Here is a 15,429-nt window from a genome sequence, read left to right as displayed (position 1 = left end):
TAAAAAAAATAAATAAATAAAATATTGGGCTGATCACAGCAAATCCATGGCGACAAATGCTTTGCTTGCCCTAATGTATACGGCAGCTTTATACAATGATTATAAATACTCTTTGGTAGTAGTTAATTTTTTGGTTATTTTCTGTTCATTGTTTTACACCTCCTTTGCGAAATGGCACAGGACCACTGGAAAGTCCCTAATCTTGGGTTAGCTAAGCGTTCAGTGGATTGCATAGCAATCGCTGTGTTCTCTTACTGCATTTGGTTTCTACCTATGCTGTTTTTACACACAAACCCTTTTTACCAAAAGGAATAACAGAGCCAATATAATGTGTAGGGGTAAGCAAATGTTAAATTGTCCTTCACGGAAGTATATTAATTGTGTCCGCATGAAATGCAGTTTTTATTTTTAGGTTTATTATCTGCGTTTGTCTTTTTAGAGTTAATGTATGTGGTATATTTTTTAGAACTGCTTAGGCCTCATGCACATGACTGTGTTTGGTCCATGATATACCGACCATATGTCGGCCATTTTTCCAGGACTGACAACAGTTCAGGGAGCCGGGCTCCTAGTGCCATAGTTCTCTCTGATGCTTGGAGTCCCTGCCTCTCTGCGGCACTACTGTCCTGTACTGTAATCATGTTTTCATTACTGGACAGTATTCCCATGGAGAGAGGCAGGGACTCCTAGCATCATAGATGGCTATGATTTTTGGAGTCCGGCTGCCTGAACTGTGATCAGTCCAGGAAATATGGCCGACATACGGTCCACACGGTCAAATGCTCTGGTCAAATATTGGGGGAATTTTCTATTTGTTATGCCGGTTTTCTGGCATAGAAAAGTCGCAAATGCCTTTAAAAGTTTCAATTTGTGAGAAAAATTTGACTTTTGAGGCATTTTGACCGCTTGCGCCACTTTACTAAAGTGGATGGGGCTTAGCGGAAATGGACGTGGCCTTCTGCTACCCAACAAATTTACTATAATTTACCCCAGAAACTGCCGGAAATTATAGCGCAAGTTTACTTCAGCTCGTAGCGATCGTCTAGAGAAGCACCTAATTTAATAAGAGGAGTGCAGCTCTAATTAGGTTAAGGCTGACATCTGGAACGCCAGTCTTAATGAATTCCCCCCATTGTGTTTGTTAACTACGTTGCTCCATTGTGCCTATAGAATTCCCAATCATGGAAATTAGACATTCACAGAAGAGTGAATCCTCCTTGGATTATTAGGTCATGCAACTTTTGGAAATTGAGATATAGGGAGTTGTTTGACAGGGTTATCACTAGAGAGCTGGTGGTCACTGGTTTTCTAATTCAAATAACAAAACCAGAGACTTGATAGAATATGAAAAATGCACTCCTTAAAGGGTACCTATCATGTTGAGCATGCTGTCCATTCTGCGAGCAGGGGGAGCTGAACATAGTGATGTATAGTTTTGTGGGAAAAGATTTAGAATTACCTGCAATTTATTCATTTAACCCGTTAGTGACCACCCATAGGTGTTTTTACGGCAGCGACTAACAGGCTTTATTCTGGATTATTAGCCTTTTTACGTCACCTCATCAGAATAAAGTAGTGCCACAGGCGCAGTAAAAGCTCCGTGCTCTCAACTAACGGAGGTTGCTGAGGACTTGGAGCAGACCTGCTTGAGCGGGCGGGATCGAAATCCACGTCGATCCCGTCCATTTAACCCCTCAGATGTGGCGGTCAATAGCGACCACTGCATCTCAGTGGTTTTAGGGGGAGGGGGGCTCCCTCTCTCATGGCAGCCAGGGGCCGCCAGGACTGCCTCTAGTGCATGTCTGTTTTACACTGACAGGCAATAATACAATGCAATACAGAAGTATTGTAGTGTATTATAAAACCGGTCAAATGATCGCATAGGAAAGACACCTAGTGGGACTAAAAAAAGGTTATAATGAGTAAAAAATAAAAAATAAAAATTAAAAACCCACTTTTTCCTCTTCTAATATGCTTTATTGTGAAAAAAAAAGTTACACATATTTGGTATCCCTGCATCCGTAATGACCCAAACTATAAAACGATTACATTATTTAACCGGCATGGTGAACGCTGTAAAAAATAATGCCAGAATTGCTGTTTTCTGTTCATCCAGCCTTCAAAAAATTTTGATCAAAAAGTCGTATGTGGTCCAAAATGGTACCCATAAAAACTACAAGTCGTCCCGCAAAAAAAAAAAAAGCCCTCATACAGCTATGTCAGCAGAAAAAGAAAAAAGTTATGGGTCTTAAAATATGGCAATATGTCGATGGAAAAATAAAAAATGTATAGCTTTTTGAATGCAACGATGGAAAAACGTAAAAATACTGCTTGGTCATTTAAAGGGGTTTTCCTACCACAGGATATGTCATAAATGTCAGATAGATGCGGTTCCCCTGTATTAGTGTGCATACAGAAATAGCTGCCAATCTTTAGAACACAGTGAGCAGGAACCTTTTCCCACAAAACCACGTATCAATCTTTTCAGTTCCCCCTGCTCTACCACACGCTGTCCACAGAGGGAAAACCATATTTGACATGACGGATGGCCTTTAAAAGGGTTTACCTGGGCTAAAACTTTAAAGATTCATCTAACCAATATTTGATTAGTGTGGTCTGACCGCCAGGATCCCACCAATCAACAGAATAAAGGTGGCCATGGAACTTTAGCAAGTTGGCTCGTCCGTATATGTGCCTGGTACTGCAGCTCCAGGCAATGGTGTTTAGCTGCAGGACAGGCGGAGCTCTATGTACAGACAGTCTATGTGCCACCGTGTATAAACCGTGAAGGGACCACAGCACTTGGGCGAGTACTGTGGTCCCTCTCAGACGAAATTTTTTTTTATTAGGCATCTGCATCAGTGCCGATGGATACCACCCATGCCTGATAGACCCCATTGATTTATAGTGGGCTCCTTTAGGGTTCTGTCGTGGTGTCCCATCATTTTAACAACAAGAATTGCGCTGCTATTCTTCTCGTCAAATCGGACAGAATTTGCAATGGGCACTCTTAATGAAGTCCAGAACACAAATGTGAACATAGCCTAAGTCTGGAACAGAGAACCACCAGCTTTCTGTGATCATCCTACTAAAAATCTCCCCATAACTAAGTTTTACCTGACCCCTGTGAGTGCATCAGCAAACAGTAAATGTAGTAAAGCAACGTCAAATGAATGCCGAAACGAAATGCTGCTCAGACACCACCTATATGATCCATTGGATAAACTGCACATTTCAGTCTCATGTGATTGTCCAGAGTTTTTTCAGTCCAGAGGTGTAAAAATTCATGTATCTGCAATAATTATTTGTGAAAACATATTACAGAAACTGTTTATCTCTGTTCTCAATACTATTGCTTATAAAATTTCTATATGGGCAGGTCCATTGTGTCTCCACAAGAACCTCTCACCACACTCAAACCATCGACTGCAGAATCTGTGAGATATTCATTAAGGTATATTGAATGAGACTCTTTCATCAAAATGCTCTCGTGATTGAGAAAAACCTTCTTCTTTTACTTTTTTCAATTATTTTAATGTGAAAGAATGCATTATTTATGCATGTCTGTCTTCTTTTTCTTCTTTATTATGTCTTTCTAACTGGTTAATTTGATAGCCTTTTTTTTGTTTCGTTTTTTAAAAGCAGAATTAAACCTATATTGTTGTATAGCCAATACAATGAATTTTTCTATTCATTGTTACAACAGGCTTGCAAATTGATTACCCTTTGAAGAATATCTATCAGCAGACAGAGCTTTTTTTATTGCTCCAACGCATCTTAATTAGAAAATTAAGCAACTAGTCTACATTAAAAATTTCCTACCGTTTAGTGTCTCATTTGGAGACCTATGTGTCTCCATGGTAACAGACTACAAACAAACCTTGGGTAGTCATATCCTGTAGTCATACTCCCTTATATCTGTCTCCTACTTCTTGCTAACATAAATTCAGAAGGTTAGCAAGCAGTAGTTGGATATATACATATGATTTCCGGATCAGACTACACAGAATTTCTTTGTCAGGCCTCCTGCACACGGCCGTGCCCGTAATCACAGTCCGTGATTACAAGCACAGACTGCCGCAGACATTCTCCCGCATTTCCGGGCCGTGCTCCCATTATAAAGTACGGTCCGTAAGATAAAAAAAAATATACGGGAAGGTGTCTGTGGGTCTTAGGAATTAATGAATCAGTGTTTTGATCCGCAATTACGGTCTGTAATTGCGGATCAAAACTACGGTCGTGAGCATGGGGCCTTACCATGGAAACACATACGTCTGCTTAGGAACCGTAGACCCAAAATATTTATTAATCAACAATTATGCATTGGAACAATACAAAGGTGGACATAGTGTTTAATATTAGTCTATCTATAAAACAACCATAATTACCAAACTTTGGCTATCACTATAACTTATGATTTACTCGCATACAGTTATTTTAGGTGCAAATTCTCTGATGTTTAATATGTAAATCAGTGTTGATTTATATATTTGGAAATTACTTTAAAAACCGGGGGCAAAACATTTGCATGGTTCTCCTCAAAAGCTTTCATTTTAAATTTTATTTTTCGAATTACATTACATTTGTCTGCTTATCTTTTCTATGCTTTATCAAACCTTTTAATTTGTGTTTAAAGCAAATTTAAATCAATATTGGTTTTGATGATCTTGTCTCTTTAAATGAAAATTGAGTGACTAGCTAGACATCTGGAATGAAGAATGTTAAAGTTGCTCTAACACTGACACTGAAAAGCTCAATTCTGCTGCGCTGGTGTGACTAATGGATACTGAACAATATGACTATTCACTGAAAGACAATCATTTATATTCAGAAATGCATTTATATTTTTCAAATATGGTAGACAGGGACCTTTCAACGGAAGGGCAACGCTGATGTGAACACAGCTTAAGTACAAAGCCCTTTGATCTTCATCCCACTTGATGCTGACACATGGTGATCATCGGGCCAACTTCAATCTGAAAAGGTCTTGATGAGATGACCCTTTTAAACACTATATCCAAACTTTAAAAAAAAAAAGTTTATTTTGCACAAGAAAATGTATATAATTTTGCCTGATGTTACATCTATTTCATGTATACATTCATGAGCCTAAAAAAGGGACAGTAATGGGGTTAAGCCTAACCCATATTTTTCATATGTTTTTATATTTGTTAAAGACACCCTGACTACAAGAAGAAAAAAAAACACTTTCGCCACACTTTTTTGTGTCCTAAATTGACGCCGTTTACCGTGTGGTATAAATAACGCAATAACTTTATTCAGTTGGTTGTTACGATTGCAACAACACCAAATTGATATAGTTTTCTTAATGTTTTACTACTTTTACACAGTAAAAACACTTTTTTTTTCAAAATTATTTGTTTTGTGTCTCCATATTTCAAGAGCCATAACTTTTTTATTTTTCCGCTGATGCAGCTGTGTGAGGGCTTTTTTTTTTTGCGGGACGACTTGTAGTTTTTATTGGTACCATGCTTCTGTATTGCAGTGTATTAGTGCCTGACCATGTAAAATGGACAGGTATCTTCTAGGCCATGCCTCTGGCATTCCTAGTGGCAGACCTGGGGGCCTCTATTAGGTCCCTGGCTGCCATAGAAACCACCGACACCCTGCGATTATACCCAGGGTGGGGTGAGAGAGGGAGCTCCCTCCCTCTAAAACAGCTCAATATTGAGCGCCGCATCTGAGGGGTCAAATGAGCGAGATTGATACTGATATCGATCTCGTCTGTTAGAGCAGGGCTGCTCCCAGTTCTCAGGTACTTCCAGTAGCTGATAGCAGAGATTTAACGGCTCCCTGCTCTGTTTAGTTATTCCAATGCAACGCCGTAAAAAGGCTATTGCATCTGAATAAATCACCCCCAGACGAAGGCAAGTGCGCCGAAACGCGCGTCGCGGTGGACGCTTATGAATTTACTCCAGCACCTTATGAGTCAGTATGGTTACTTTTCTTCTTGTATTATCTTCTAATGTAAACCTACATTGATGTGCGTCTTTTCTTTAGTTTTGATACTTTACTATTGCGTTTTGCATCTTTTTTAGTTTTTGGTTTGTGCATCGGAATAAAGCCCGTTTGTGGCCGCCGTAAAAACTCTAATGGGCGGCCACTAACAGGTTAAACATGTCTGTTCATTTACCACCTCTTGCTGCCTCCAATGAAAAAACATTTCCCACGGCTGCTTCTTCCTTCTAGTGGCTTGCTCTGATCAAATCCCAGATCGACTACTCTAGCAACCGCCTCTGTGGCTTTGGCACTGTTCTAATCACGTCTGTGACCTACGTTTCCTGACGCATAAGCGGAACATACCCTTAGATCCCCATTCAATCGGCGTATGCCAGAAGGGTGTCCTTTTGACATTTTCCAGGCCCCTATGCATCGGCATAATTGTATTTTTGCTATATATAATAGCGCAGTGGACTACGCTATTTGCAAAGGGAAACCGTAAAATAAAAAGTATACCGCGTGCCGTAATATATATATATATATATATATATATATATATATATAATATAAAATTATACATACAGTGGGAGCCTTCCTCCGGCAGAAGGCTCAAATATGAAGTTAACAGAGCCTTAACCATCAAATAGATTTGCACCCTTCCAGTCGATGCATCTAGTCTCACCTCTCTACCTCTTCCTACACTGGTTGCCGATCACCCAATAAATACCAATCCGAATTCTTACATTAACCTACCAGGCCCTCAACACTCTCCAAATTCAAACCAAACACAACATCTGCTCCACACACAATCTTCTTCTCTCTCCTTCACTTATTTCCTCCTCTCACCCTCATGTCAAAAACATGTCCCAATTCACAACTACAAAACACTAGGCACACTTCTACTCTTAAAGCATTCAAGTGCAACCTAAAAACACACTTCTCTAGAGAAGCATATAAACTCTCATAATAATCTTTTCAATACATGTCTATGGAGAGGGGAGGTGGAGCAGGGAGAGACACAAACACACTGCCAATACACGTCTATGGAGAGAGGCAGGAGGAGGAAGCAGGAGCAAAATGAGAAACACACAGATGTGTTGGTAAGATTTCTATGTCACACCAGTGCTGGATTCTCAGCTACACTGTTCATTACTGCTGTATAATCTCCATCATGCTGCTGCAGCTTCTATATATGTGATACATAGAGATAGATCAGAATTCTCCTCGTCTCTGTGTTCACGGTATAGAAGACATTATAGCAGTTAGGCAATGCACACTAGCTCAGAGACAACTGAGCATTAGAGATGGAGCCTGCAGAGGAGAAATCTGCTATATAATGCCACATACAAGTCATACATTCATATAATGACTAGAAAAAACTGTTCTTCCTCATGGACACACATATGATCGTTTATTCTGAAAAGTCACCTGAAACGTTAGGTACGCTTTGAAGTCTTTAGGCTGTAAACTTGTTTGAGTAGGTCTCTCTATTGTATCTGTCACGGTCTATTCTGTTAATCTGTGTTTGCATATTGTATTTGTGCATTTATTTATTCATTCCATTTGTACACATTCCCCTGAACGCCACTGAAGAGGAAGGTACTACATAAATAAATAATAATCTTGGTTACCTCCTGAGAGATGTGGCTCCCACTTCTGTTTATATTATTTGTTTTGCTGATTCTTATGCAACACATTTAACCACTTAAAGGCTATATACACTTTTGAAGAAGTTTTTTGTTTTTTTACATAAATCAAAGTTTTATTTCATTTTGAACAACCTTTTAAGTGTTTTTTATGAATATAACTTTTTAAGATCTAGCATCTATGTAGCCTGTATATATAGTAGCTCTATCTTGCGGTCAAAGCCAAATCCGTCAGATCTGCGGGACTGACTGCTTCGGTGAATGCTGGTCCTGCTTTTACTTATCCATGTGATTCCGCAATCAACAGCAGCTGCTAGAAAGAGGGGGAAGCTTCTGTCACTGCGCGGCCCCGATGCACTTAATAGGAGCCGGTAAAAATTGCGTTGTATAGGTAAAGCAGTACATACAAAGCTAAAGGAAAAAAACAAAACCTTTTCCCATTTTTCCACTAAAGTAATGTAAAAGAAATAAACATAATTGGTATTGCCGCATCCAAAAGTCTGAGCTATTACAATATAACGTTATTTAAACTGCAGGGTGAACGCTATAAAAAAAAAAAAAAAAGATATAAAACACCAGAATTGCTGTTTTTTGGTCATCTTAGCTCCCAAAAAATGGAATAAAAAGTGATCAAAAATGGAACCAATAGATAACTACAGCTCACCTCACAAAAAACTAGCCCTCACACTGAAACATTGATGGTAAAATAACAAAATGATGGCTCTCAGAATTTAAATGCATCTGCTTGTAAAACAGACGGTTATACCACCCAAAATAGTTACTAGTTCACATTTCCCATATGTCTACTTTAGATTGGCATCGTTTTTTTAACGTTATTTTATTTTTCATGGACGTTACAAGGCTTAGAACCTAAACAGCAATTTCTCATATTTTTAAGAAAATTTCAAAAGCCTATTTTTTAAGGTACTTCTTCAGTTCTGAAGAGGCTTTGAGGGGCCTATGTATTAGAAACCCTGATAAAACACCCCATTTTAAAAACTAGACCCCTCAAAGTATTCAAAACAGCATTTAGAAAGTTTTTTAACCCTTCAGGCATTTCACAAGAATTAAAGCAAAGTGGAGGTGAAATTTGCAAATTTCATTTTTCTTGCTGAATTGCAATTTTATTCAATTTTTTTTCTGTAACACAGAAGGTTTTACCAGAGAAACACTACTAAATATGTATTGTCCAGATTCTGCAGTTTTTAGAAATGTCCCACATGTGGCTCTAGTGCGCTCGTGGACTAAAACACAAGCCCTAGAAGCAAAGAAGCACCTAGTGCATTTTGAGGCCTCTTTTTTATTAGAATATATTTTAGGCAGCATGCCAGGTTTGAAGAGGTGTTGAGGTGCCAAAACAGTAGGAATCCCTGAATAGTGACCCCATTTTTGAAACTACACCCCTCAAGGAATTCATTTATGGTTGTTGTTACCATTTTGACCGCACAGTTTTTTCACAGCACCTATTTGAATTGGGCTGTGAAATTAAAAAAATGTCATTTTTTCCAATAAGATGTAATTTGTGATCAAAATTTCTTATTTTCACAGGGAACAAAATACCACATTTTGTTGCCCAATTTGTCCTTTGTGCGGCAATACCCCATTTGTGGTGATAAACTGCCGTTTGGGCTCATGGGAGGGCTCAGAATGAAAGGAGCGCTATGTGTTTGTTGGAGTCCAGATTTTGCTGGATTGGTTTTCGGGTGCCATGTCGCATTTGCAGAGCCCCAGAGGTATCAAAGCAATGGAAACCCACCAGAAGTGACCCCATTTTGGAAACTACACCCCTCAAGGAATTCATTTATGGGTGTTGTGACCATTTTGACCCCATAGTTTTTTCACAGAACTTATTTGAATTGGGCTGGGAATTAAAACAAAATTTATTTTTTCCAATAATATGTAGTTTTGGCTGAAAATGTCTTATTTTCACAAGAAATAAAATACCCCATTCTGTTGCGCAATTTGTCCTGAGTGCCGCAATACCCCATTTGTGGTGATAAACTGCCGTTTGGGCCCATGGGAGGGCTCAGAAGGAAAGGACCACCATTTGGCCTACTGGGGATTTTCTGGTGCGAAGTCATGTTTGCAGAAGCCCCTGAGGTACCAGTATAGTTGAAACCCCCAAGAAGTGACCCCGTTTTAAAAACTACACCCTTAAGGCATTCATCTAGAGGTGTAGTGAGCATTTTTACCGGAGACATACACCCCATAAACTGTAATGTGGGTTCTCCCGGGTATGGCAATACCCTCAATGTGGCTGTTATCAGCTGCTTGGGCACACAGCAGGGCTCAGAAGGGAAAGATAATGGGAGATAAGCTGTGCGGAGTGCATCAGGGTAAGTAGAATTGGGGTAAATTATAAATCAAGGGATGGATGATAAATTTTAAAACACTCTTTCATACAGAGCTCTGGTTTTTCGGGACACGCGTTACATTGATATATTGTGTCCTCCCTTATCCCCCTCTTATAGCAGACTTTGCACCTCTTTTGACTTTTTCCCTTCTTGCCAGTTTGGGGAACTTCTCCTGGAAAGTGCTGCCCTGGTGCGAAGCGTGTGGCCTCGCTTCCAGAAGTACTGGGTCCCCCCCCCCTTCCTGGTCCCTAAAGATTAGGTTCTTGATAACCACCTCTTGAAATTCCAGGAAAGTTCCCCTCTGGCCTGTACATCGACGTAGCACGTACGCATTGTACAATGCCATCTGTATGATGTACACGGCCAGCTTCTTATACCACACCGCATGGCACTGTAGGGCTTCAGGACTTGATCTGACAAGTCCACCCCTCCCATGTACCTATTGTAGTCCAGGATGTAGTCTGGTTTGGGGGTCTCTGTACTGGTACCTCGTACTGGTACATGGGTACTGGTGTGACATCTCTCTTGTCCTTGTACGTGACGCACAATATGTTGCTGCTAGAATGTGCCCTGCGCTCACCCCTTCTTGTTTGCCCTGCAGAGTCTTAGGGAGGCCTCTCGGATTTCTTCTAGCAGTGCCGCATGCCGCAGTATTTCTGGAAGCGAGGCAGTTGAAGAGTGGGACGCCGGTATAAAAATTATCCAGGTAGAGGTGGTAACCCTGGTCCAGCAGTGGGTGCACCAAATCCCACACAATTTTTTCATTAACTCCCAGTAAGGGGGGGGGCATTCTGGGGGCTGAATACTGGTGTCCTTCCCTTTTATATATCCTAAATTTGTAGGTATACCCTGATGCTCTCGCAGCTTATACATCTTCATACCATACCTTGCCCTCTTACTCGGCAGGTACTCGCGGAATTGAACCCTCCCTTTAAAATCCACAAAGGACTCATCAATAGAAATACACTTCTTGGGGTGTATGCTTGGGAAAACCGGGCACTGAAACGGTCTAATAGGGGTCTCCGTTTATACAAACGGTCAAAACTGGGGGTCATCTCGGGGTGGGCACGGCTCATTATCAGTATAATGTAAGAAATGAAGTATTTCCTAATTTATTTATTTTTTTAGGTTCCAGTTCAGTTCTGAAGTTGCTTTGAGGGGCCCATATATTAGAAACCCCCATCAAACACCCCATTTTAGAAACTAGACCCCTCAAAGTATTCACAACAGCATTTAGAAAGTTTATGAACCCTTTAGGTGTTTCACGGGAATTTAGAGCCAAGTAGAGGTGAAATTAACTTTTTTTTTTTGTCAGAAAATCCTCTTAAAACCTTTTGTGTTATAAAAAAAATGGTATAATCAGAGAAACACAACTCAATATTTATTGCCCAGATTCTGCAGTTTTGAGAAATATCCCCCATGTGGCCCTAGTGCGGTAATGGACTGAAGCACCGGCCTCCGAAGCAAAGGAGCACCTAGTGGATTTTGAGGCCTCCTTTTTATTAGGCACCATGTCCGGTTTGAAGAGGTCTTGTGGTGCCAAAACAGTGGAAAACCCCCAAAAGTGACCCCAATTTGGAAACTAGACCCCTTGAGGAATTCATTGTAGTTTTCTTGGGGTGCATGCGGCTTTTTGATCAGTTTTTGTTCTATTTTTAGGTGGCGTGGTGACTAAAAAACAGCAATTCTACTATTGTTTTTTTTATCTATTTTTTTTTTACAGCGTTCACCGTGCGCTATAAATGACACATTCACTTTATTCTGCGGGGCGATACGATTACGGCGATACCAGATGTTTATAGTTTTTTTTTATGTCTTATGGCGTTTGCACAATAAAATACATTTTGTAAACAACCATTCACTTTTTTTATTTTTCCATCAAGAAAGCCGTGCGAGGACTTATTTTTTGCGTAACGAACTGTAATTTCCATCAATACCATTTTTAGGTACATGCGACTTTTTGATCTCTTTTTATTCCATTTTTTGGGAGGTGAAGTGACCAAACAATTGTGATTGTGGTACGGTTTATTAGTATTTTCTTTTACGGCGTTCACTGCGCGGGATAACTAACAAAATAATTTTGTAGTTCAGGCCGTTACGGACGCAGCGATACCAATTATTTATAGTTTATTTGTTTGTTTATATATTTTTATTAATAATAAATGACTGATAATGGAAAAAGGGGGATTTTTACTTTTATTACTTTTAAAACTTTTATTTTCTTATTTTTACACATCTTTTTTTAACTTTTTTTTTACTTTATTACTTTGTCCCACTAGGGGACTTGAGGGCAGGAGGCCCTGATCGCTATTCTAATACACTGCACTACATGCGTAGTGCAGTGTATTAGAACTGTCAGCTACTCACTGACAGCAAGCATAGTGGGTCCTGACTTCGTCAGGACCCACTAGGCTTCTGTCGATGGCAGAGCCGGACGCCATTGTTTGGTGTCCGGTTGCCATAGCCACCATCGCCAGCCGCTATCGCGTAGCAGGCTGGCGATTGTAGCTTAACCCCTAAAAAGCCGTGATCACTATTGAACACGGCTTTTAAGGGGTTAATCAGCGGGGACACCGCGATCGGTCCCCGCTGTAGGAGCTGCGGTAGCTGCTGTACGAGACAGCAGCTGTCACAGCTCCTGTATGTGTCGGGAGAACGGCCGAAATGGCTCTTACTCCCGCGACGTAATAGTCCGTCGCTGAGCGCTAACGATACAGTTAGCGCGACGGATTATTACGTCGCTGAGCGCGAAGGGGTTAAAGAGGCTCTGTCCCCAGATTTTGCAACCCCTATCTCCTATTGCAGCTGATCGGCGCTGCAATGTAGATAACAGTAACGTTTTTGTTTTGTTTTTAAAAACGAGCATTTTTGGCCAAGTTATGACCATTTTTATATTTATGCAAATGAGGCTTTCTAAAGTACAACTGGGCGTGTTTAAAGTTAAAGTACAACTGGGCGTGTATTATGTGTTACATCTGGGCGTTTTTACTTCTTTTACTAGCTGGGCGTTGTGAATGGGAGTGTATGATGCTGACGAATCAGCATCATCCACTTCTCTTCGTTAACACCCAGCTTCTGGCAGTGCAGACACACAGCGTGTTCTCGAGAGATCACGCTGTGTCGTCACTCACAGGTCCTGCATCGTGTCGGACGAGCGAGGACACATCGGCACCAGAGGCTACAGTTGATTCTGCAGCAGCATCGGCGTTTGCAGGTAAGTCGATGTAGCTACTTACCTGCAAACGCCGATGCTGCTGCAGAATCAACTGTAGCCTCTGGTGCCGATGTGGCCGACACGATGCAGGACCTGGGGCAGGAAGTGAGTGACGTCACAGCGTGATCTCTCGAGAACACGCTGTGTGTCTGCACTGCCAGAAGCTGGGTGTTCTGAAGAGAAGTGGATGATACTTCTCGTCAGAACGCCCAGCTAGTAAAAGAAGTAAAAACGCCCAGATGTAACACACAATACACGCCCAGTTGGACTTTAACGTTAAACACGCCCAGTTGTACTTTAGAAAGCCTCATTTATATAAATATAAAAATGGTCATAACTTGGCCAAAAATGCTCGTTTTTAAAAAACAAAAGCGTTACTCAAAATCTGGTGACAGAGCCTCTTTAAGGGTAACTAAACGTTCAACAAAATTCTGACATGTCAATAAGACATGTCAGAAGTCTTGTTTGGTGGGGGTCGGAGCACTGAGACCCCCACCAATTGCTAAAACTAAGTGGCAGAAGCGCTCGGGTGAGCGCTCAGCCACTTAGTTTGTGTTCAGCTTTTTCCGGAAATCAATGTAACGGAGTACAGGCTCAATAGAAAGTCTATGAGCCCGAAATCCGATAAGTTGGCATTCTGGAAAAAGCCGAACAGAAACGAAGTGACACTTCTTCCGCTTCGTTTTAGCATATGGTGGGGGTCTCAAACTCAGACCCCCACCAATCAAAACTTCTGACATGTCACTATGACATATCAGAAGTTTGTTGAAGGTTTAGTTACCCTTTAAGGTGTTTCGCAGGAATTAGTTCAACTTGGAGGTGAAATGTAAAAAAAAATGTGACTTTTTTTTTTGCAGATATTACATTTATTTTTATTTTTTTCTGTAATACAGAAGGTGCTAACAGAAACAAAACTCAATATTTATTACCCTGGCTCTGTAGTTTTTAATAATATTGCATATGTGACTCTAGTGTGCAACTTGCCTCAAACAAAGGCCTTAGAAATGAAGCAGCACCTTGCAGTTTTTGAGGCCTCCTTTTTATTAGGAGGTTTTCCGGGCACCACTATAGCATACCTCCCAACTTTTGAATTCGGAAAAGAGGGAAATTTTTTAAGCCACGACCAATATCCCGCATCAACACATCAAATCACGACCAGATCCTTCTTCAAATAACAAGATCACATTCTCACTGCGGATCTCTAGACTTACAAAAAAAAAACTATGGATATCACCAATATTATGGATCAGGTTATATCGTCTTTATGTTACTTTTCCTAACTTGGGTGTAACATTTGCTCATCACGGCAGCAGCAGCTGCAGGACAAACCAAAAGGCTGAGAACAATGAAAGTCAAGAGGGAGACCCTGTGGTTGATGACTTTTCAATTGACAGGTAGCAGAGTTACATGATGGGGATTTTTTTTCCAGTTGTGTAACTCTGCTACAGGTCAATGGAAAAATCATCCACCAGAGCCCCCTTGTAGATCGCTCCACACACAGCCCCCTGTACATAGAGCCACACACAGCCCCCCTGTACATAGCTCCACACACAGCCCCCCTATAAATAGCTCCACGCCCAGCCCCTCTGTAGGTAGCTCCACACGCAGCCCCTCTGTAGGTAGCTCCACACGCTTCCCCTCTGTAGGTAGCTCCACACGCAGCCCCTCTGTAGGTAGCTCCACACGCAGCCCCTCTGTAGGTAGCTCCACACGCAGCCCCTCTGTAGATAGCTCCACACGCAGCCCCTCTGTAGATGGCTCCACACGCAGCCCCCCTGTAGATAGCTCCACACACAGCCCCCCTATAAATAGCGCCACACCCAGCCCCTCTGTAGGTAGCTCCACACGCAGCCCCTCTGTAGGTAGCTCCACACACAGCCACTCTGTAGGTAGCTCCACACGCAGCCCCTCTGTAGATGGCTCCACACGCAGCCCCTCTGTAGATGGCTCCACACGCAGCCCCCTGTAGATGGCTCCACACGCAGCCCCCTGTAGATAGCTCCACACGCAGCCCCTCTGTAGATAGCTCCACACGCAGCCCCTCTGTAGATAGCTCCACACGCAGCCCCTCTGTAGATAGCTCCACACGCAGCCCCTCTGTAGATAGCTCCACACGCAGCCCCCTCTTGTACATAGCGCCACACGCAGCCCCCTCTTGTACATAGCGCCACACAACCCCCTCCCCCCTTGTACATAGTGCCACACAACCCCCTTATTCTTTGTGCCACAATGCCGCCAGAGAGGTAGATGTAGC

General features: G+C 41.6%; 1 protein-coding gene across 5 annotated transcripts in view; it reads left to right on the top strand.

The window, feature by feature from the left end:
• ST3GAL6 (ST3 beta-galactoside alpha-2,3-sialyltransferase 6) overlaps window positions 1-15,429 on the top strand; it is a 141,376-nt gene that overhangs the window by 82,802 nt on the left and 43,145 nt on the right. For 3 of the 5 annotated variants that reach the window (XM_075850903.1, XM_075850901.1, XM_075850902.1), the window contains one exon: window positions 3,380-3,454. The exons of the other annotated variants lie outside the window; for them this stretch is intronic. In XM_075850903.1, coding sequence (XP_075707018.1) covers window positions 3,380-3,454 — 75 coding nt within the window. The remainder of the gene's footprint in view (window positions 1-3,379; window positions 3,455-15,429) is intronic. 5 annotated transcript variants of the gene reach the window in all.

The sequence above is a fragment of the Rhinoderma darwinii genome, chromosome 2, assembly GCF_050947455.1.
Source record: "Rhinoderma darwinii isolate aRhiDar2 chromosome 2, aRhiDar2.hap1, whole genome shotgun sequence".
Classification (NCBI taxonomy): Eukaryota; Metazoa; Chordata; class Amphibia; order Anura; family Rhinodermatidae; genus Rhinoderma; species Rhinoderma darwinii.
Note: the sequence above shows the minus strand (reverse complement) of the source record. Positions and strands in the feature narration are given on the sequence as shown.